Source organism: Micropterus dolomieu, linkage group LG17 (genome assembly GCF_021292245.1).
Source record: "Micropterus dolomieu isolate WLL.071019.BEF.003 ecotype Adirondacks linkage group LG17, ASM2129224v1, whole genome shotgun sequence".
NCBI lineage: Eukaryota > Metazoa > Chordata > Actinopteri > Centrarchiformes > Centrarchidae > Micropterus > Micropterus dolomieu.
The window spans coordinates 2192701-2215870 of NC_060166.1; the positions used below are offsets into that span (position 1 = coordinate 2192701).

A 23170-nucleotide genomic window follows, 5' to 3' on the forward strand; every position below is an offset into this window, starting at 1 on the left:
CAGGCTCCGCTCATTGAAGCATAGAATCTTCGACTATTTGGAGTCAGCCCTAGTAGAAAAACTAAATTTACCTTCCTGGAGAGACCTAGTTCTAGACTGTTATTTGAGTTTGAGTTTAGTTAGTAAATATTTGTTCATTACTCATTTGTGACCTGGGAATTATAAGGTTCCATCTTTTAAAAAATCCAATTAGTATTGAAAGGTTCCACAATTTTCACTAAAGTTTTTACAAAGAATGCATTTTAAAACAAAAAAAAGAAAAGATTGGCAAATGTTTCCTCTCCCCATTTAACGACTTTTCTGTATGCTACTGCCCCCCTGCTGCTAATCTTTTCTGCCCCAAATTAGGTTCCACTTGTTTGCCTGGACAAGGTCATCAATGCAGTCTGATGCACTATCCTCACTGCCTGTCTGCTGCAATTCACAAGTTATAAACAGAAGTAAACCCAGTCAGGAGTGTGATAGTGTTAGTCTAAATATTACATTTGTTTCTTATTGCTGTCATCTCTGAAGAAGGCGCAGTAACTTTTAGTTACTAATATACATTAGTTCCTGCTAAAAACCAGAAGCACAACCCGTGACGTTAACATTAGTCAGTAATCTAACAGGTTCAAACCAGGTAAAAAAAACTACTTGCAACTTAGGTGAATGTCAATCATAATGTCTTCCATAAATTCATCAACTTTGAGATTTCAGAACTTAAGACCGAGCAATAGTTCATCTTTAGTAGTTCATTCTTATCACAGTAACAGAGCACTGAGGTGGCATGGTAAACAGGCAGAACCTGACTGGTCCTCCTGTGTACATATGGGGCACCGATTGGTGCTTTGCAGGTAGAAGCACATAAAAACCAAGTTAGATATTCATTTTAGGGCCATAAATCCACCAAAGCCTACAGGAAATGCTGATAACTTCTCAAATAAGAGTTTCATTTCACATTTTTTACAAAAACATCAGATAGAACCTTAATAATTCCAAAGTCATGAGTTTATTCTCCTTATTTGTTGAATTGTATTGCTGCCTGTAGACAAATTTCACATTTTTGTATGCTCAGTTGACTTGCTATACTCGGACTAAAATACTGTGGATTACACTAGTATTTAACAGGAACTAATTGGTTAAAAAGTGGACCAACTGAATTTGCACCAAGTTATACAGTTCTATCCAAGAACCCTCCTTTATTTATATATAAAATTACAATACCAATTCAGTTTCTGTGGTATCAGTAAAATAAAGTTGTACCAAATATTCAAGTAGGATGAAATCATGGGTGAAAGGTGAAATACACTTAGTCAACGTTGGTCCACTGGACAGGGAGACTGCAGCCTGAATAAGTAAAGCTGGGCATACGCTTTATGGTTTGAGCCCGTTTCGACCCCATTTCTGAGCCACATAACTCACTGTATAGTTGGGCCGAATTTCAGCTTCGTCAGGCGTTGTTTGCCGTGCAGAGTACAGGGGGGAGAGAGGACCGACTACATACTCCTGAACATGTCGCACAGAGCCACAAGTCAGTTCACCACAATCAGTACCTATTTTTCTCAAAGCGCCTGTGTGAAGAGGTGAACAGCCTCTGAAAGTGCCACGACGACACAACACTAGCTATCAAGGTGACAATCCGTACAATAAAACATAGCAAGCTTAGCTTCAATTCTCTGCAAAGCGGACAGGCCATACTGTAATAAGTCTCGACTCACTGGACGGCACAGATGATCAAGGCAGAATTTTTCTGCCTTGAAGCATTATTGCTAGCAAACAAACTTCTACCTGCCTCAGACCTTTTCAAACGAATCTTTACTGACACTTGTCAATAGGCAGAATGGTCAGCAGGGGCGATGAGCCGTTGTATACCCATACAGCGTAAGCACTCAGGTTGAGGTTGGTCATCACAGTGTGAGCACGTAATTTGTGACCTTTGGCTCGTACAGTGTGTGAAATTGAAATTAAACAAGATTTTTTAAATCGTGCAGTGTATGCCTGGCTTAAAGGTTTAGTAGGTTTTATAAAAATAACTTTTTGGCATATTTGCTGAAATTATGACTTTTCCTGACAGCAGTACATGAGACAGATAATCTGGTTGCTCTGGCTCCTCCTACTGCTCCTGATGCCATTTACAAGAACCCACTGCTCCCAGCTCAAACCAACCAATCAGAGCCAGGAGCAGTCTCTAACGCAGCGTCAATCGCTGCTCGTGCACACACTGCGCAGCCCCCCTCCACATGCATGCTCTCACTTAATCAAGCTTAATGTCTTCAGCAAACACAATGTCTGAAACACCCAGCAGCAATGAAAGAACTGCCCGTCCCTCGCGTGCTAACAACAGCGTGGAGTACGAAACACGTGTGAACACGGCCTGGCTCCACATGGAGAGTTGGGCATGTTCAATGCCATGGGGCTCATATCAACGAGCAGCAAAGAGGCATGATGACAAACATTGGGGAATAACTTTTGAGTGGGAAGCGGTGAACTAGCCTCTCATCCCCACTTGTTAGGCATTGTTGCAGATGCCTCTAAAGCTTGGGGTGCACTGCCCTGGGCCAAAGGGTCTGAAGGGCGAGTGGAAGCGAGAGGGATCGGGTTCTCCGCAAGACTCTGACCAAGAAGAGCAAGCCCTATGAGGGATAAGGTATCCATGGCAACCAGCTCCTTCTTGTGGGTTTGTGGGCTTTGCAGAGTGACACGAGCAGCAGAGAGAGACGCTGAAGGTTTCAAATTGTATGTTCAATTGTTAACGACTGCAGCTATGAAGGTCTGTAAGGTCTCTTGATTATATTCAATAAATACACACAAGACAAACTACACACCACTGCTCATGAGAAGGCCACTTGTGTTTGATAAAGGTCTCCGAGCACACTAGGTCTGTATAGTTCTACACAAAAATAATTTAATGTTGCAACCAGTCAGACATCAAGTCTGAGTCAGTACCTTCAGTTAAACCTGTTGTACATGACGCCACCTGCCGCACCAATCAATCAAAACCTGCTTCTACAACTAGTCTGACCTGCAAAGAAAGTCCAATAAAAGGGAAAATACTGATTGTGCAAAACATTTTGCTCCAGTTTATTCATCATTTTTATTTTAACACAATCTAGACCACATTTTGCCAAGAATTTAAGGGCCGATACTTAAAAAAACTTGGATAGTAAATATAATGTGACTAAAGTCTTTGTGTCTGATACTCGACACAAAAAAGAGCAGAACAGCATAATGTGTTTGCACTGGCAAGCTGACAGGCTTAAAGTAAAAACTGATTTGAATGGGAACTCCCAAGGATATATCCTTAGCCAGCCTAGCATTAAATTACCTTGTCCAACAACATGTGATCACTAACTCGCTTGAAAAGTTTTTCGAACACGTGCGCACTCACATACAACATCACTGAGAGACAGATTAGCTGCTGTCACACAAAAAAACTGATGGGGCACTGGAAGGACTGCTCCACAGAGAAGGAGATAAACCCAAAGTTAAAAGGTCAGACTCAGGTCAAACTGATTTTGCAAAAATCTAGTGGTCAGGTCTAGAAAAATAGATTCTTTTTTCTTCTAATAATTACAAAGTAACTTTCAAACATATTTAGTGGCAGTTTTCTTATGCCACTGTTGGCAGCACATATGGGAAACAACAAAATTAAACCACCGGGTAATAAATGTCAAACACAAGGTCAAAGGTGAAATTGGAAGCATCAGAGAAGCGCAGAAGACAAGGACTGGACGATGAACTGTGACGCCACATCAACATGCTAGGGTAAACAGGAAGAGATCTAGAAAAAACAAAAAGAAAAACAACAGGGAGACAAACCTAGGTTAAACAGCAATGGAACACAGACAGAGAAAAAAAAACAAGAATGCTCGTCTTTGTGTTCACACAGGCAGCGTCAGGATGAGCCACATGCTACCAGGAACTAGGGCTGGGCAATAAAACAATTATAATTATTGCAATAATTTTTCCTCAATATAAATATAACAAATGTTCAATAAATGTTTGATTTAATTCATTTGAATCAGCACTTAATCTTATGATTAAAATATTTTTTTTGTTGAGGAAAAGGGACTGAAAATTTATTTTACTGAATTTTACTCATGTATATTTGTTGAAAAAGATTTTATCAGTAAGTGTTTTGAATGTTCTACCTCAGATTTGTTAAGTGATCCACTGTTTAGAAAGTGTCTGTCATGTTCTGACCATAAAGAAAAGTTTAAAACACAATTAAAGGGGCATTATGTAGTTTCCAGCGGCCACTAGCGGTGCGGTTTTAAGATTGTAACCAGGTGTGTGCAAGTACGCATGCTCACTTGAACTCATGAGCGAAACACAACCACTTTAATACAGAAATCCTGCAATAAACGTGGAAACACCGACGTGGTTTTTCTCCAGACATGTTCAGGCTCTGTTACTTCAACGTTCCCGGCTTGTTTTTAGGACCAATTGAATAAATAAACAGTATACTGTATAATGCTACATGATAAATAAAAGGCTTCAAATAGACCCAGTGATCGGTGACCGGCCCAAAAAATACTGATCAGAGCACCTCTAAATTTAGATTTATTGTTGTTTTACCGATACTCAGCTTCTCCGCATTTCAGTCGCTGTAACAAATGTGACTCACATAATATACAATAGGTTCTGCAACAAAATGGCAACAACACCACAGAGGAAGACCCATCCATTATTGTTAGTGTAGAGTTACCTACTGCGGTTTAACTGTTATAAAGTGTAGCAACAATCTCAGTTAGCTGTGTTCACATTGCTGAGTCATCCGTGAAACACAGATAGTAGAGTTAGATACTGAAAAGCAGACAGGTGAACTAATGATGAAGTATGCAGTAAATGTACTGTTATCATGTAATGAGCATGGATTAGTTCAACCTGCAGCTGATAAAAATATTACTGTAACTGAGTTTCCAGCATGTCTCCCTGTCTCTCTATAGCCGCTGTCACTCTGTTTTTCCGGGAGTACTGCGCCAATATGCCGGTGTCTCACTGCGCTGTATGAACGGTACAGAGCCAGTGATGATAATTAAGTATTAAAATTAACAAATGATAAAGTCATCAGATGACAAGTGTTTATTTTATTGCCAGGAAACATGGGCAACAAATTCCACTTCCTCTGTCTTAGAGACTTAAACCATAGCAGCCTTTGCCTGCTTACTGTAAACATCTTATAACAAATATAGCTTTCCTGTGGAATAAACTACAAAAACAGAACAAAAATATAAATTTACTTCAACTATAAAAACTGTACTATAAAACAAAAAAGGATGTAGCCAAACTATTTAGGAGATAAAGGAGAACAGGCATCCTGAGTCCATGATAAACTCTGAAGTAGCTGCTTTTTGTTGTGGAAAGCTCAGGCAGGTTCTGTGGGCTTTAGGGGGGACAGAGAGGGGCAGAGAGAGGGGCGCAGAGAGGAGCAGCTGGGACTGTTACTGAAAGCAACACGGGTCCTCAGTTCTTGCCCACGGATTCGCCGTTTTAATGTGGACGGGAGGCGGAAACGTAGTAAAAGGTCTCCATTTTGGTGAGATGAGCACGACTGTGACAGTTTCACATGATCGCTCCGGCTTGTTGCTCCGCTTGTCTGATTGCTGCTCAACTCTCATTGTAAATGATTAACTGGGGCATCAGTCGCTTCCTGTCTGAAAAGGACTTTGGTGCTAGCTAGCTTTGAAAACTGCTCAGACTGCGTAGTGAAACATTTTAGCTGCCTTTGAAAATTTGTCTGGCGAGTATTGCATCATCTGATCGGCCTGAGACCACTGATCAAACTAATTAAAGCCATTATCAGCTGAATACGATCGGTGAGCGATCGATCGAAGCATCTAAATTGAACGAAGCAAGCAGCGGCAGGTCCGAGCTAATGTAGCGTTAGCTGGCTGCCCTAGGCTAGTTAACAAATTGCTCCACATTTGCTTTTTACTGTTACATCATTTCTTGCAGGCTAAGCCAACACTTGTTGTACACAGGATAGTAACATGGGTCGCGTTAGTTGGTGAAGTAATGTGAAAATCCATACAACTTTGCACTGGACAACGCAACTGCTTGGCGTTAACCGGCGAGCTAATGTGACTCTCTTCTTGTTTCTCCAGCCTTTCCGATGTTAACTGTTTTCAACTGACATCATCTGAACCTGTTTGGTCTGATGGGCCAAGCACATAAAACTTTATTGTTTTTTTTATCCTTACGTGGAGTTTATGTTGGAGTCTGTGTTGTGCTGGGAGCCACTTGTTTTGCGTCTTAGTGGACTGCATTTTGTTCTCGGGAGCGCGCACAGGGCGACATCCAGACCCGGGGTCCTCACATAAGAAGCAGAATAGCCCATTGACAAAAAGGAAGAAAAAATTTGATTTATAAATAAGTGATTTAATTAAAAAACTACATTTAGCCACTTTAACCATCTGGTTTCTTAAACGTTCACTCAGGAGCAAAAATCAGCCTTTTAACTTTAACTTTTTTTAAACTGATAATTATCGACAGATATGAAATGTTTTATCATGATAACATTTTTGGCTATGTAGCCCAGCCCTACCAGGAACTGATGTGGATAACAACAACAGCACTCACACACGTCAGCCTAATTAAAATGCCAGCACAGTCAGTCACAGCATGCAGGTGGAAGCAGAGTTCTGGAACAGCAGCTACAGTCCAGCATGTTTTCCAAATACAAGTGATCACATATAGAGGCTGAGCAGTGCCACTGGAACTAACTTTTTTATACTAATCTTTTAGAATCGTTGATTAGAAGCTGTTAAGGTGCCATACTGCATGCTACTTCAAATTACTGAATTATTTTCTAAAAAGGTATTTGAAGTACTACTAATTATACAGCATAGCCAACCATTGTGCAAATCATGTTGCTGCGTTGATGTAATATTTCAACCAGTCAGGGCAGTTACTGGTTTCCATTCATTTCTTTATGAAACTCTCCGAGCCGACTGTGAGCTGTTCAGGACCGTCACTGTGAACAGCAGGTGATTTTTGTCAGTTATTGCTTAGTAATAGTTTTAGAGCAGAGCGCTTTAAAAAGTCTGCATTGCTTTACAAACATGCAACTTTAACAAAGATGAATGCAGAACGGATGTTTATGCTGATGGAGTAAACTATTTGACTTCCATGCCATGAAGAAATGAACAGAAACAAACTGCTGCCTGGAACAAAGGGAAATATCTGAAGCTACACAGCATGCATCTGAAAAATCACATGGATACATGATGTGTAGTTGAAAGTTGTTACTTTTGTCTTTCCATTTACACATGAACGTTCTTATCATGTTCCAGCTGACAAATAATATGCCTCCTGCTTCACTTCTGACATCTTCCATTTTACTCACAATTTAAAAAGCATACGTCTGGTGAGATTTTCTATAGTCACAAATAACAGGTATTGTTGTCTGTGTGTGTATCTTAATCCTCTGTAGCATAGCGCTCCATTGTTTTCAAATTACTATAAAAGACAGTCAGTGAGCCTCACCTCTGAACTGGGTTCCTTCATAACCATGAACACCCACACTGTTGCTTATTCTGACTCAGTCCCACACACAGCGTCCTGCTGCCCCAGATCCTCACTGCAGCTAGTGTGCCACGGCAAAAATTAAACAAGGTCACAAGGGACCTATGGCCTTACACTGTACACACATAGAATCTTAAATCACAACACAGCTGGATCAGTTATGACTAAAAGGTTCCAGATACATAATCATTAGTTTCTGTGCAACAGCAATAATGCTCTTGTATAAGATATACCAAGAAATGTCCAGCACTAACTTAAAACCAGACACGGTGACCTTCAACTGCACTGACATGCATGCTCTGTAGGAGTGAGAGCTTCTCTGAGCACACTGCTCTTACTCACATCTACTTATATACTTTTACTCTGGCTGTCTAGACTGTTTTGCCCTGACTCAATCTTTGGACTTGGACCTTACACCAGGACCTGAACTAGTTCTACTACTAGAAATACACCCAGGACTTTGCCTGGGGCACAGTTGTTCACAACACATCAGATGACTATTTTTTCAAAAAGAAAGACAGAAGCAACAGGTGCATGCTGACTATGCTCTCTATGTTTTTGGAAAATTTGTTATTTATTCAGATGAATAAATGCATGGATGACAGAGGGGGGTTCTATGAAGTCTGTAGCAGCACTGATGGATCCTACACACAGTTTATGCCACACTGACATAGACTGTTGGACTTTACATTTGTCTTTCAAAATAATTTCAATTCAGATAAATAATTTAGGCAATAAATAGTTCCCCAACACACAGGAGAAGTATAAAACCTATATAAAAATAGAAAAGGCATGATAGTTTAAATATACATCTCAACAATTGTCTTGTTTGCTAGTTCTATTTAAAAGAAACATAATTTCTATGCAACTAACATGTTTGTCTGTTGTAGTGACACTAATTTGTCAATACAGAAGACATTCTGTGAGAGACAAATTGGTGTAGCTGTATATATTAGCTAGTTGCTAGCTAGCAGGACAGCTGAGGGATGTTGAAGATTTTTTACAAAACACCTGGATTGAAGGTAGAAACTAACTTAAACTGTAAAATGTATGTATACAAAGCACTACTTCTGTATTAGACAGACTCTTGGATATGACAGTATTGCAAGCTACAGCTGACAGCAGGGCTTCACAGCCTTATCAGCCTGACCTTGGACCTGTCTCAGTGCAGACGCACAGGAGGAGCACCACCAAAACATCATGTGTTTCAGTCTTCTGGAAAAGTCTGTACTTACATCCAAATTCAACTGCATTTGAAATGTGAAAAATACAATAAATGCAGTCAGTACACAACTTGATAGAAGTATAATATTTAGTCATACAGAAATCCATTCCAGCCATTGTTTGTATACAACACAACCCATAAGCAAAAGTGTAGGCCCAAGGCCACTTGATAAGTGTAAGCCATGCAACAGCTGCTAATGTGTCATCTTCAAATTAACTCAGTTAACAGAGACAACCATACGAGCACAGCAGATCAGGAGGAAGGTCATGGAGGGGTGTTGGTTAAACCTGACTTCAGTGACTTTAGCTCAGAGTTGAAACACAAGAGAAACGGGAATAAGATGTCAACAGCTCCAACAGTCACTGATTTGGACTATGCCCACACACACACACACACACACACACACACACACACACACACACACACACACATTTAGACACATACAGATGGGTGACAATTGAAAGGAAAAACCCACATGAAGTGTCTCAGTATAGGGTCAGGCCACCACGCTGTGGAACAAGCCTCACCAAATCGTTCAGTGAGCGCTGCTGCACCAAGCATCTGCATCTGATATGTTTCTCCACTTGTTTATTCTGTTTTTTCCTTTCCTTTGTCCCATACATATGTCTAAATGCCAGGTGCATGTTTTGGTGGAGCTCCCTCTTCTAAACAATCTAAGCTTCTGTGCCTTAAAACTAATTTAGGTCTATATCACATACACTGTCTCCATTTCAAGAGATAATACACATACCCAACACATACATAAGGGAAAGCATTTTGGTTTGTGAAAATGTAAAAGAAAACCGAGCAATGATTTCTGTTCCTAAACGAATGTGGCTCTGTCTTTTTAAGCTGCTGCCTCCTTTCAGGAGCTTTGTCCTGGGTCTGGGTGGTTCAGGGGAGGTAGAACAGGAAGAACAAACAGATGGGTTTGGCACCTGACTGTCGATGTGTGCAACACATCCTAACAATCAGCTCATATGTGTATTATGTAACACAGCAAACTGATAACATTTCAACTTAAATGAAAATACATTTGTTTCTCTTATTTGTTAAAAGAAAAACAAACTGCATAAACCACAACATAACACAGGGAGAATCCAGCCTAGCCTGAAAACTCTTGCATGTAGCTTCATGTGTCTCTTTGCTGGGACTTGTTGTAATGACCCGGAGAGGCAGCGCAGCAGACATTACCCTGTCATGCACAGACAGGTTTCGAGTAGACCAGTCTTAGTTGGTTATTCATACTTCACTTACCATAACACTACCCTGCCTAACTAGGTCTGCATCGCCCTCAGCATCTTCAGTAGGGCTTGCTGTCATTCTTTGAGCGCTTCAGCTGCACCTTCAGCCTCTTCATACCGATCTGGAAACCATTCATTGACTGGATGGCTGCCTGTGATGACACAGGGTTGTCATAGCTCACAAAGCCTGAAGGAGAAATACAAACACTCAGAATGGCAACAGCAGACTAACATGATAATAATCCCTTGTGGAATATGCAGTCTGGCAATAACAATAATTAGGCAAGGCAAGTTTATGTGTATAGCACATTTCAATAACAAGGTAATTCAAAGTGCTTTACATAAAACATAAAAGCAACTGGGAAAAACCAAAAACGTTTTAAAAGAGTTAAATAGAAAATAAAAACGGGCAGTTCTCTCAACTTAGCTTATTTTACTCCTTTGATTGCCTATCTCCCACTCTATCCTTTTAACACTAATACTTAGGGACCTTCCTTAGATACAGTCATCGCTGTAAATCCAGATTGTTAAAAGTTAACAGCGGAGAAAACAGGTACTCTAACCCTTGTAATTCTACTCAGTCCTGTTACATGAGGATGTAAATGTAAATGCTCCGTACTTGTATAGCGCCTTTCTAGTCTTTTCGACCACTCAAAGCGCTTTTACACTACATCTGCATTCACCAGTCACACACATTCATACACTGAGCCAAAGTGCTCAAACGGAAACTAACATTCACACTCATTCATACACTGGCGGAATAGCCGCCAGGGGCAAATCGGGGTTCAGTATCTTGCCCAAGGACACTTCGACACGCAACCAGGGGGAGCCAGGGATCAGCCGTGTGAGATGGTACAATCAAAAGAGCTTACTGCAAACAAAACCAATCCCCCCCCATGCCCAAGAGCTTACAACACCCAACCACCACTAACTCCGGTATTAAAGGAACGGTTCAAATTTCTTTCAAGTCTATCTTAAAATAATAGGAACCTACTTTTGCTTGCAGTACTCATTCCTCCTGTCCACACGGGCCCTAAAGAGATCCCTTCTTAACAATGTGACAGTGGACAAAGTCCACAGCCTATACAAAAATACATTCTGACAGGCTCCAGCAGTTTGAGTTTGTCAAATCAAGTAAAAGGTTTGATTACTGAAGGCACTAACAATGGCAATCATTTCTATCGTCCTCACTATTATAACTTCAATCGCAAAGGGCTAGATGAGAGCGACTCAGCTCTGTCATTAGCTCTTTAATTCTGACTGGCCACATGGGTTCATCCTTCTTCTAGTCACACAGACACAGAGTAGCCACTGCAGGAGCAACAAAGCAGACAGGAGGCAGCTGGAGAAAAGAAAACTGCTGCATGTGTGTGGTGATAGTGAGGTGGTGAGCAGATGGGCAGGCAGTGGCTTGTGAAACTGTATTAAAAGTCTGTGACCATTATAATTGTTTAAAAATGATGTTTAAAAAAAGGATGTGTAAAAGAAGAGATACAGACTCTAAAGCTGTGTTTCTACCTGAAGTACCAAGAACTTTTAATCACAGGAACTACTTTTCAGGCATCATTATTTATGTGACACTGCAACAGCACAGTATCCATGGAGGAGATTTAAGTTGTGCTGCTGTTGATCGTGATTTATTGGTTTGTAAATGTGTTCATTGAGTCAACGTGTAAAAGAGACAAGCAGTAGTGGCAAAGCATATTCAAAATGCCCAAAATGCTACATTAAAGCGAGTAGCCTCTACTCGAACAATCAGAAATGATGAGCCCTGTCCTAGTACTTTTAGAAAATACAACCCCCAAGCAACCCCCTCATAATAATTGTAACATGAACATTTGAAACTGGTACACCCAGAGTACAGGAATTCTCACCAACTCCTCACATTTACCTTCTGAATTAAAACTTTATACAAAAATGAAGACTTATTCTTCGACGTTCCTACTTTAAACTAAAACAAAATTTTTTTATAACATTTTCAAAGCATCTAAAGTTGGATGGTGTTTAATTAAAGCAGTTTATTTCCATTGAAAGCATTACTTCATCGTTACTGTGCATTTGATTGGTGGTTTTTAAGATTAGATCAAATCACAGAAGTGGCAGTGACGTCTATTCTCAGCACAGTAAAAACTTCATTGTCTGAATGAACCTCCCACCTGTTTAGTCCTCTCCGTCCCTCTGTGTATCATGTTAAACACCACACAGACAGGTAAAGCGCATTTCAAGGTAAGGAAATTACCAAACGTTCAGAGGGCTGCTTGTGGTGGTTGTTTTTGCGCTGCCGTAAAAATAGGCAACCTTGCAAAGTTGCAGCAGAGTCACTTACAATCATTTCAAAGCAGCAGCACGTACAGACTGATCAAAAATGTATTAATCATAGGAAGTTTATATACAGTAGTTTGAGTGAACTCACCGAAACATTTGCTGAGGTTAGTCTGTTTGTCAATGAAGACTTTAGCAGAGATTACATTTCCAAAGGGCATGAACATTTGGAGCAGGTCCTGGTCTCCAAACTCCTGAGGCAGGTGGTAAATGAACAAGTTTGCACCTTCTGGGCCTGTAAATAAACGAGTCTGTTTTATCATCACTCACAAAGTAACAAAATTCCTTTGTGTTGATTGCACTTTTTTTGTTAACTCTTACTTCTTTCCCTAGCTTTTTACCCCACTGATGCGCTTTTAGCTCTTACTAGTATCTGTTGTCACTTGTAGATCTGTTTTATTGATGCTTGTATATTGTTCCTCAAATGTAGGTCGCTTTGGATAAAAGTGTCTGCCAATGAGAACATGTAAATGTAAAGATTAGTAGAGTAGTAAAGTGTTTCAGAGGAGAAGCGTCTGTTCCTCAGCGGCCACATTTCTAATCTAGTTGTAGAGTTGTTTTACATTTTCTTGTATTACAAGCATAAATACATATAGCAGCTCATTCAGATGCAGAGGATTTGGCTTTACTTGTGTTGCTTATAATTCTCTAATCACTACTTTTAAATATCTACAGCCAGTCAGTCTGTATCACAGTACTGTTGCTGGTATTATCCTGTTTGTTGTTGTCTGACAGTGTCCTGATCACAACGTAATGATTTTATCGGCGGTTCAGCAGCTTGGTAAAAACTGCTGGTCAACATAGTATTCATGAGCCACTGTCAGATTTCATTTTTGTTGTTTTGTGTTATTTACTTTTACAAGTTCATTTCACAGTTCAGATTGTTTATGCATCTCCCTCCTCGTTCGTCAGTGATCACCATGTGTAATGTGTATGCACAGTCAGCCCATGCGATTGTCCAATTTTTTTGCACCACATGACCCCTGGAGCCCCAGGTACCAACTAAGACCTTCATTATGAAAAGAGTATCTGAGAAGAACAGTTAACATTAACACAGCTGTCTGTTATGGACATGTCAGTGAGAAAGTGGTGTGGTCTTACCGGTGCTGCGGCTGTCACTGGCTAAGGCAGCAGATTTAAAACAAGACAACATTCTTTAAGGTGAAGGTGACATCAACACACAGTACAAATATCTTTACCAACCTGCCCAGCACACCAACAGTAAACCAAAAACACACAAAATACTGCGGAATACTGAGCAATTTCCCATCATTCAGGACAATTTGTTGTTCTTTTATCTGTAAAATCTATGGTAGCCTAATAAACAGGTCAGTTTTGTTGAAAATAGGGTGAATTACTATAAACTCCAACTGACATGTTAGCCTGCAGCTCTTTAAGTTTCTGTTTGCCTGAGTGTTTGGTCAATTTGAGTCTAAAACTGAACTGACAAAACAAACTCTGAAGCATGCTCATACAGTAGTTATTTAGCAAGTGCTCTCTTCACCTGTACTGTCTACCAAGCCCTCCTTTTTTTCTTCTCCCAGCCCACAGTACCCACCTTCCTTCTGGCTGCCTGCGGCTGACACGCTCTGCTGGGACAGCAGGCTCTGGTTGTACAGACTGGGGAGCGCAGCAGCAGCATACTGCTGGATGCCTGAGTAGGCCTGGCTCAGTGCCTCCATGGTGTTTCCTGAGCCATTAGAAAGGCTGCCATTCAGCGCTGCCATGCCTGCAGAGTTACAAGAAAACAAAAAAACGTAAGCTCTTATTACTCAATAAACATATATCAGTGTCACCGTTTATTCAATTGCGTCTGCTCTCTAAATGTTTAAGACAGAGACATCAAGCGTACTGCCTCACAGTAATCTAATCAGTGGAGATTTTCAGTCAAGTATAGTTTAGGGTTAATACCTGCCAGGGAGCCCATGTTGAGGCCAGCTCCAGCACCAGCAGCCAGAGACTGCAGGGCCCCTAAAGAAGCCATGGGGTTCACTGATGAGTTGCTGCTGGAGTTGGGGGAGGAGCCTGCTCGGGGAATGTTTACTGTTAATGTATAATAAACACTACTGAAAAATATTACATCAAGCTGTGTTATCGTTCTACAGTCTGAGCTCAGCAATGTCAACATTTTCACACCGTCATTTGACTCCACAAAAACTGCAGTTTATGATATAATGTGTCTCTGACAAGAAATAGCAAATAGGCAATCTGAGAAAAAAAGAAGAGATTTCATGTTAGATAAGCAAATGTTGTCGATTCCTGAAGGCTAATATAGTAAATAAAGCTTATTAATACACAATATAGTTAATATATATGTATATACAGTTTAGCTGTACATACGTTTAACAGTGAGAGTACAATTTCTAAGGTTTATGTGGACTCATGGATGCCACCATACCACTAAGCCCTACTGCGAATACCTTGACTAGTACTGTTGTTGTAATTTTTTTTACCTGAGCTTGTTAGTGCGCTTAGTGGGCTACTAGATGTTGTCATGGCGCTGGAGCCTGTGGGCGTGGCCTGTGTGGCAGTTGCTGCTGCTGCTAAAGCAGCCAGGTTCTGCATGGCGTTAAGACCTGACAGATACACAAACAGTAAAGTTCAAGACTCCACCCATACCTTCTCCTGACAGCTAGTATATGTGTAGAAAAACAAGGGTGTGTTCTCCCCTGCAGTTTGCTGGCTATACAGGTGTGAGGCTGGACATTTTCCTCAGCATCCAAGGGACAATTAAGCCATTTTGACATGAACCTTTTACAATCCCAGAGGCCATGACTTATTCAGCTAACAATACATATTGTACAATACATATAGGGTAGATTTATTTGTCACAATACAACAGGTTGTAGAGTGAAATTGAGTTTCTAACTCCCTTCTACTACGTAGCAGACAATATACAGTACATGTAACATAACATACATTATTAATATATTCAAATCTTAATCTTCCATTACTGACTGATAATTCCTTGGTAATGTCTGTTAAAGCGTACATGTGTGTGTACCTGAAACAGGGTGCAGGTTGTTGAGTGCATTCCCCGTGGAGGCTGACTGCTGGAGCAACTGTAAGTAGAGCTAAAACCAGAAGGAGATATGGAAACAACAATGCTAAAGTGGAAGACACAGCAACACTTCAACTGGTGAAATTGCTTTGTCAATCATTTGGTTTTGCATTAACGCACACATAGGCCCTATAAACTCACTGCTAAGTACTGTGGCCCCAGGCTGTTGAGCCCAGTGAGATTTCCCCACATGGAAGCAGCACTAAGTTGCTGCATCTGCTGCTGCAGCTGTTGGGCAATGCGCTTCTGCTCCTTGTCCTTCTGAGTGTCTGCAAACTTCACCACGATGGGTGATGAACAGCCCTAAACACAGGCACAGGAAATCGTTTGTACTCCGGCAGCTTGACATACTGACTAAAATATATTAACTTGTAACTTAAGAGCAAGTCAAATAACTGTGATATTTTAAAGTGCTCTGCTATTTCAACAGTGAAGACACACAGTGAACACACCCATTTTTAAGTCAAGGTCAAAAGTTTAAAACATTGCATGGTGTTTTTAGTGTAAAGTTGAAGTTCACCTCCATGGTCTGGGATTGGTGCATTGACTTGATGGCTGACTGGGCCATTTGTCTTGATGTGAATGTCACAAAGGCACAACCTGAAAGAGAGAAAAACAATGTATCATAATTCATACAGAGAATTATATTCTGTCAACATCTCAGTGGGGCATTAAAATGTGTTTTGGGTGATCAGACTGCAATGGGGTAGCAGTTGACCACATGAAAGTATAAGTGTAAATGCATCCAAGACGCACCGAGGACAGATTGTAATCCAATTGGCCAAACCACCTCCAGACATGGTCAGGGACTCATTGTGATACACTGAACACAAGTATCAGTGTTTCCTAGACACAAACTGTAATTGGGCGGGTCACCCAGCTAAATTAACAGCCACCCAGGTATATTTGGCGACCCATGTTAGCATTTTGCAGAGAAACACAGAGACATCTATTACGTTACAAGACTTGGACACGATGGACATTTTACAAGTACAGACCATCTAAAAGAAACAGTCAACACACCACTGCAGATGTCATTCGTTAGCTACCACATTGGTTTTGTTTTCATAGGCTACATCGTAGGGCTAAATTAATAAATTAGTGCTTCAAAGATTCCACAAGCGTAACGACGGATCGCAATGGGCTGTGTGACCCGACTTCAAACTTGGAAGCTGTGAGTTTTGCCATGTTTTGCGGTTAGCTTACTTGGCATTAGCATATTGCGCAGATAATGTGGCTAGCAGGCTCGGCTGGATTGTTGGATTAATGTTGTGATACTGAGGGACAGTCGAGAGAAACTGTTAACGGCAAGCCTCATTTGAAGCTCACTAACTAACGAGAGTAGTATGTCGGATGCCTGCAGCTGTTTTGCTTTCTGTGGAAATTTAGTTATAACTTGACTACAGCGCAGGTGTAAGTTGTTAAAGTTGAATGGAAGCCCATTTTGTGTGTGTATGTGTGTCATGCATACTGTGAGCCACATACAGTGTGTGTGCGTTGCTGCGGTATGTAAATTGAGGTACAGCCCTACTGCATTAGGGCCCGAGCATGAACCGTGCGAGGTCCCCAGGTCAAAAAGAAGTGGGCTTAAAGGCATTGAAAATGTACTAGAAATTCACATAGTATGCTTATAGTACATTCATACTCCTAAAATGCTTACTAAAAGTATATTAAAGATATATTCTCCTGAGCTTTAACATACTTCTCAAAAGTACACTTTGAATAAATTGGTAATAAATATATACTTAATTAAACTTTTAATAAAGACTCATACTTTCCAGAAGTATGATTTTTAAAACATATTTTTTTAACATTAAAATATAGTTTTCAAAAGCATATTATTTCTTTTTTTTTTTTTTTTTTAAATCAGGTAAATAGCTAGTTGAGATCAGAGTTCACGTTCATAAGGGTAACCTGGCCTAGAAGGAAGAGGCACATGTTGTTAACTTAAACAAACAACAACTTATAGTAATAAGCATACTTTAAATCATAATGTAGTTATACTTGTTTCTGTTTGTAAACAACACATGTGTACACAGGAACGAAGTGTGCCTTCCCGCCCAGCCCACTAGCACAGTGCATTCAATTGGACCAATCAGAATTAAGGTTTTCAAATCGACTCAGCGCGAAAGTCCTCTTCACAAAAGTTAACATGTAAACTGTCTGTGAGATGGAAGCTCTTTTTTGCCAGAAATCATTTTGTTTCTCAGGTTTCCTTTGTTTTACTTTACCGACTCGGACTTGGCGAAAGTGGACACCACAGACACAATAAGAAAAGAACACAGAAGAGAAGAATATCCGGTCAGCTACCTGCAGAAGTTAAATGTGAAAAGAGCTAAAGAGGCGTGCCTGGCAAGTACAAGCAGGAGAGGACAGACGCAGAGAATGCCAGCAAAAGTAACGCAATTAACGTTACAGTAATGTACTGCTTTTTGCTGTAAGGCAGTTTTTAATGTTTCAAAAATTTCGGTAATGTAAAATCTGACCCTGTTGCTGGAATTTGATGCATGAGATTTTAACAAGGCAGGCCTGTGCATGTGTGTGTATGAGCCCTCAATTCTGCTTTTGTACTGTTAAAATGACCAGTGAGGTCTTTATCAGAGTAATAAATGCAACTAATATGTTGCAGTCTGTGTGCTAAAGAATAGGTTCACATTTTTATAGTCTACCTTAATACTCACATGTCCATGTTTACAGTAAGTTATTGCTCACTGTAATCATCACTCCTGCCCATGTAGTCTGTAACGACATCACCACAGTTGTCAAGTCACAGTTTTGTATAAATTAATTCTAAAGGTACACTGTTTTTTAGAGATTTCTCTTCACTGCCACTGCAACCATGGAGTGGGTAACGTTAACCATTACAGTGACCAATAACTCAGTTATAACAGCAATGTTAAAGTGTACACGGGTATGTGAGAATTGTTTTATAATATAATTATAATGTTTTTGTGTCCTGCAATGGCTGACTACACAGTATAACAGCATGTGATGTTATATAAAATACTGGTCAACTTTATGTACATTTGTATGGTCATATATCCTGTATTCAACTTTTAAAAGTTGAACCTTCCCTTTGCCAACTTTAACCAACTTAATGCTAAACCCAGAGTTGGAATTTCCTGCCTTAGCTCAAGAAAATTAAATAAAGAATAATAATAAAGATTTGCTATAAGAATAGAGTTACAGTGTTTATAATTATACGGAAATGAAGAACTAAACAAGGTGGAAGTACTGGCCTAACTGAATATTTAAACTCATTTGCAACTGCATTTCTTTTCTTTTAGAGCTTCCTGGGATCTTTTCCTCACTCAGATGGCTTAGAAAACCTCAAAGGACCAGCTGGACCCTCAAAAGCTCAATGTGCTCATAGGTATGTCTGGCTCCTGCACACCATCACTGTTTTTGCTCTCACTACATATCAATGGGGTCAGACTAAATAAACAAATATTCTTGTGAAAAAATAATTATATTAAAAATATTGTTATACATTAAGTAATTGGCTACTTTTGTACTTCACAAATTGACTGCTGTGTTAATGTGAAATGACATGTAGACAGCACAGTTGTTAAGCAAGTCTGAATGTTTGTGTTATTTGTTGTACCTACAATGGTAGTTAGTTAATTAGAGGTAATATTGCTTTGATATAGACAAAATACTTTTCAGTAATACTGGTCATATGTCATCATTTTACTGATTTTATTTGATTATTTATTTTGCTCAAGATGTGATACATGCTGCTGTACCTTTTAATGTACAGGAATTTATTTTTGTAATGTACACTAAATTAAAGTTTTTTAGTTGTCTGTATGTGTGTGTGTTGTAAAATAAATTTTTTTAACTGATTTTTATTAAAAAGGGCATTTTGCAAGGTATTTTTAATGCATTAATAATGCATTATTCTCATACTGAATGGTTTCATAAAGCAGCTTCCCAAGATATTAATAGTGGCTATATACTAGTAAAAAATTATTAATACACTGAAATGTTAATAAAAATGTTCAGGGAACACATTTAAAATATATTTAAACTGTTCTTCAAGTATAGCACAAAAGGGTATTTTAAGTTCAATTTAAAGAAGTATATTTAAATTACAGTAAAGGTACTTAAAGTAGGTCGATTTTAACACAACTAAGTATATTAAAATATATTGCAATTATCTTAAAGTTTTAAGTAAAATGACACTTAACATACTTTAAGTTGTTCCAAAATAACACATTTAATATACATTTAGCATAGTACAAAAAAAAATATGATAAGTGCATCCATAAAAAGTGCTACTTAAGTATATTTCTTTTTCACCTGGGTCCCTATTGAAACTGAAGGGATTATTTTTAGGGCCCGAGCACAAATTGTGCAAGGTCCCTATTGAAACTGAAGGGATTTTTTTTTTCCTTTCTTTCTTTTTTCTGCAAAGCAACCGCAATTTTGGGGTCCTAAACATATTCGAAAACTCACCAAACTTCGCACAAAACTTGTACAAACGGTTATTACCAGTCGACCAGTTTGCCCATGGCATGCTGTCAAAAATCAATGATTCGCCATGAAACAGGAAGTTGTTATAACTTCACTCTACATGCTCACATCTGCACCAAATTTTACATGTATAATAAGACCCGCGCCCTGAACACATCTATATACCAATATTCACTCAAAGTCATAGCACCACCTGCTGGCAACAGGAAGTGACACGTTTTACGCTGTAATGTATTACTCCGAGCAGGTTGGACATATCAACTTCAAAACTGTCCCAAAAAACCCTTAACGCATTGATGAAGCTATGTTGTAAAGTGTGTGAATTTGCAGTTAACGGCGTGGCAGTGGTGTGGAAGCAAAATTAAAGTCTTTAGTCTTTAAAGTTAAAGAAGTTGTTGTAACTTGACTGTACATGCTCGCATCCATACCAGATTTTACACATTTGAAAAGAGTCCTGCCCTGAACACATGTACTAGACAACATTCACCTATGGTCATAGCGCCACCTACTGGCAACAGGACGCGACCTTCAACAAAGCAGCCCCCGTGGCACCTTTTACCTACATGAACGAAATTTCTGTGGCACATGTATCATGTCCAGATGTTCAAAAAAGCGTCAATACAACAGGAAGTTGGCCATTTTGAATTTTATGGTTATTTTTGGATTTTTTACACACTCCATACTTTAACAAACTCCTCCTACAGAATTAGCCCAACCAACTTCAGATTTTCCCTGTCTACTCTAGAGCCACTGATGATTAAAAGTTGCACAAACGGTAAGTTTTCGTGAAACGGCGTGCCCGTGGCGTTGCGTCCAAAATCGAGGATTCACCATGAAAGAGGAAGTTGTTTTAACTTCAGTGTACATGCTCACATGTGCACCAAACTTTACATGCTTGTAACAGTCCCGCCCCGAACAGATCTACATGTTCAGTTATAGTTGTAGTAAGTGCTATGTAGTGCCACTTAGGGGACACAGGAAGTGATGATTAACACGTTTGTTCTGCCTCCGAAGCGCGTTGGAAATTCACAGCCACACTGGCAGAGCTCCAGAATCTGCAACGCGGCTGCCTTATATCTTCACGCGCTACACATGCAAGGGCACGCCCACCGCTGCTTGCAGCTTTAATTCAATTTCTTCTTTTTAATAAATTTGTGTAAAATTCTAAGATCCTGTATATGCTTCGTCATTATGGGTTATTGAGTATAGATTGATGAGAAAAGAATGAATTTAAAAGATTAAAACGGTTGAGTTGAAGGATAGACAACTAAAGATGAGCCATGACATTGTTTTTACATTCTCGCTTGATGTGTTGTTACAAATATATCAATTTTATCTGCTTTAAATAATGAACATTCATCTCAAATAATACAAAGACAATCAGAAAATAATTAAGCCACTAATTAAATAGATTCTGCCTTACCACGGCTGAGTCCATCAGGGCCCCGAAGTATCCGACACTCCTCTATCTGTCCATACGGAGAGAACATCAGTCGGATGTCGTTCTCGTTACACTTCTTGGAGATCATTCCAATAAACAGCTTCCTGTCCTCCACTGCTGTATTCAACACAACATCAAACACACCTGCACTGAGTCAAGATAAGTGGTGCACAACAACATTCAACACATGTTTAATTGGGACTCTTGTGCAACTTATACCCCTAAAGAGACATTAGTTTAGCACAATCTAAAAACTGAGCTCTAGGACTTGAAAAATTGCGAACCTATACTTTAACATCAAGGTACGTTGATCGGTTTGTTTTCTCAGCAGGATAAAAATGTTTCAAGTCATGTCCACACTATTGGGAATACATTTGAAAAGGCTGGTCTTTCTTTGCAGAGTGAATGAGAAAAATGGAACTTCTTAAATTTAAGAGGGTAAAAAAGAGGCAATGTAACTATTTCTTTGTTGTGTTGGTCTTTCAGTATGTGGACGGAACCCCGCTTAACAGATAAACTATGTTTTCTGATGTATCCACATTAGCGTGGACACAGCTCAGATCTACACTGACCAAAATTATAAATGCAACACGTTTGGTTTTGTCCCTATTCATCACAAGCTGAACTCAAAAGCCCCTTTTCCACTGCACGGTACCAGCTCGCCTCAACTCTACTCACCTTTTTTTGGTTTTCCATTGTGGAAAAGTTGTACCTGTAACTGCTAACAAGTACTTTTTTTCGTATCACCTCGTGTTGAGGTTCCAAGCGAGCTGAGGCGATATTAAATGTGATGTGAATACATGGCAGACTACTGATTGTCAGAGAGAATCGTCACTATTCACTGCATCATTATTGCGCACACCTGACAGAGGCCAGCAACAGAAGGTTTTCTATTTTACAAATTTTATACGTTATTTCACTTCTGAGAAGTTTTGAGGTGAGAAATCAACTGTGTAGATTTCGAATATTGACAGTTTTATGAAAAGTGATGGTGGAACAAAAATGTGCTTGATAGTTTTCGGAGTTGAGGAGCTCCACAAGTGGCGGCGGGTGAAGCCTGCACCAACCCACGGGAGGAGCTAGGCGAGGCCAGCCAGCCACCCGCTCACAGAGCCCTCTGGTCCCACAGTCACAGAGACCGCTGCAGCAACAACGGCAGAGGAAAACACAGCTGGAAGGTTTTCATACCGCTTATCTGTCTTTACATTCTGAGGAATGTTGAAACTTTTTAACTTAAATCAAGAGACAGCTGTTTGTGGATCGCTGGTGTGTGTGTCGCATTGAACATTACGTCGCAGCAGTTGTGTGTGGCGTCGCTATGACGACCAGCTACATTGAGGGGTACTATTTCTGGATACTATCTGCAATGGAAAACAGAGCACGGCCAAACCAAGTCGAGTAGAGTCGAGGTAAGTCCAGTCGAGCTGAGCTGTTACGGATAATGGGAAAAAGGGAAAAGATCTAAGACTTTCTGTGTATTAGTGTATTATTAGTAATTTTTTACTAGTATATAGCCACTATTAATATCTTGGGAAGCTGCTTTATGAAACCATTCAGTATGAGAATAATGCATTATTAATGCATTAAAAATACCTTGCAAAATGCCTTTTTTAATAAAAATCAGTTAAAAAAATTTATTTTACAACACACACATACAGACAACTAAAAAACTTTAATTTTGTGTACATTACAAAAATAAATTCCTGTACATTAAGAAAGTACACAAAAGGCCTATTTCTCTCAGATATTGTTCACAAATCTGTCAAAGTCTGTGTTAGTGAGCACTTCTCCTTTGCCGAGATAATCCATCCACCTCACAGGTGTGGCATATCAAGATGCTGATCAGACAGCATGGGTATTGCACAGGTGTGCCTTATGCTGGTCACAATAAAAGG

The 23170-nt window shown here is 39.7% G+C and overlaps 1 protein-coding gene and 1 long non-coding RNA gene across 9 annotated transcripts in view; one reads left to right on the forward strand and one right to left on the reverse strand.

Annotated features, from left to right (window-relative positions):
• Positions 1-3039: 3039 nt before the first annotated feature.
• The window catches only part of celf1 (cugbp, Elav-like family member 1), a 39976-nt gene continuing 19845 nt past the window's right edge, over positions 3040-23170 (reverse strand). Inside the window, exons 5-15 of one of the 8 annotated variants that reach the window (XM_046072957.1) lie at positions 21258-21419; positions 15879-15958; positions 15500-15661; positions 15302-15371; positions 14751-14873; positions 14209-14322; positions 13856-14026; positions 13399-13419; positions 12389-12532; positions 9989-10162; positions 3040-3760 (exon numbers count right to left, since the gene is read on the reverse strand). In XM_046072957.1, coding sequence (XP_045928913.1) covers positions 10035-10162; positions 12389-12532; positions 13399-13419; positions 13856-14026; positions 14209-14322; positions 14751-14873; positions 15302-15371; positions 15500-15661; positions 15879-15958; positions 21258-21419 — 1175 coding nt within the window. In that variant the 3' untranslated portion in view covers positions 3040-3760; positions 9989-10034. Of the gene's footprint in view, positions 3761-8800; positions 10163-12388; positions 12533-12607; positions 12748-13398; positions 13420-13855; positions 14027-14208; positions 14323-14750; positions 14874-15301; positions 15372-15499; positions 15662-15878; positions 15959-21257; positions 21420-23170 lie in introns of those variants that run through there. The other 7 variants (XM_046072960.1, XM_046072959.1, XM_046072956.1 and 4 more) reach the window with 7 other exon arrangements.
• LOC123985445 lies at positions 5427-18731 on the forward strand. Its single transcript, XR_006828663.1, has 3 exons — positions 5427-5518; positions 13842-14054; positions 18646-18731. It is a non-coding gene; the product is annotated as an uncharacterized LOC123985445 (long non-coding RNA).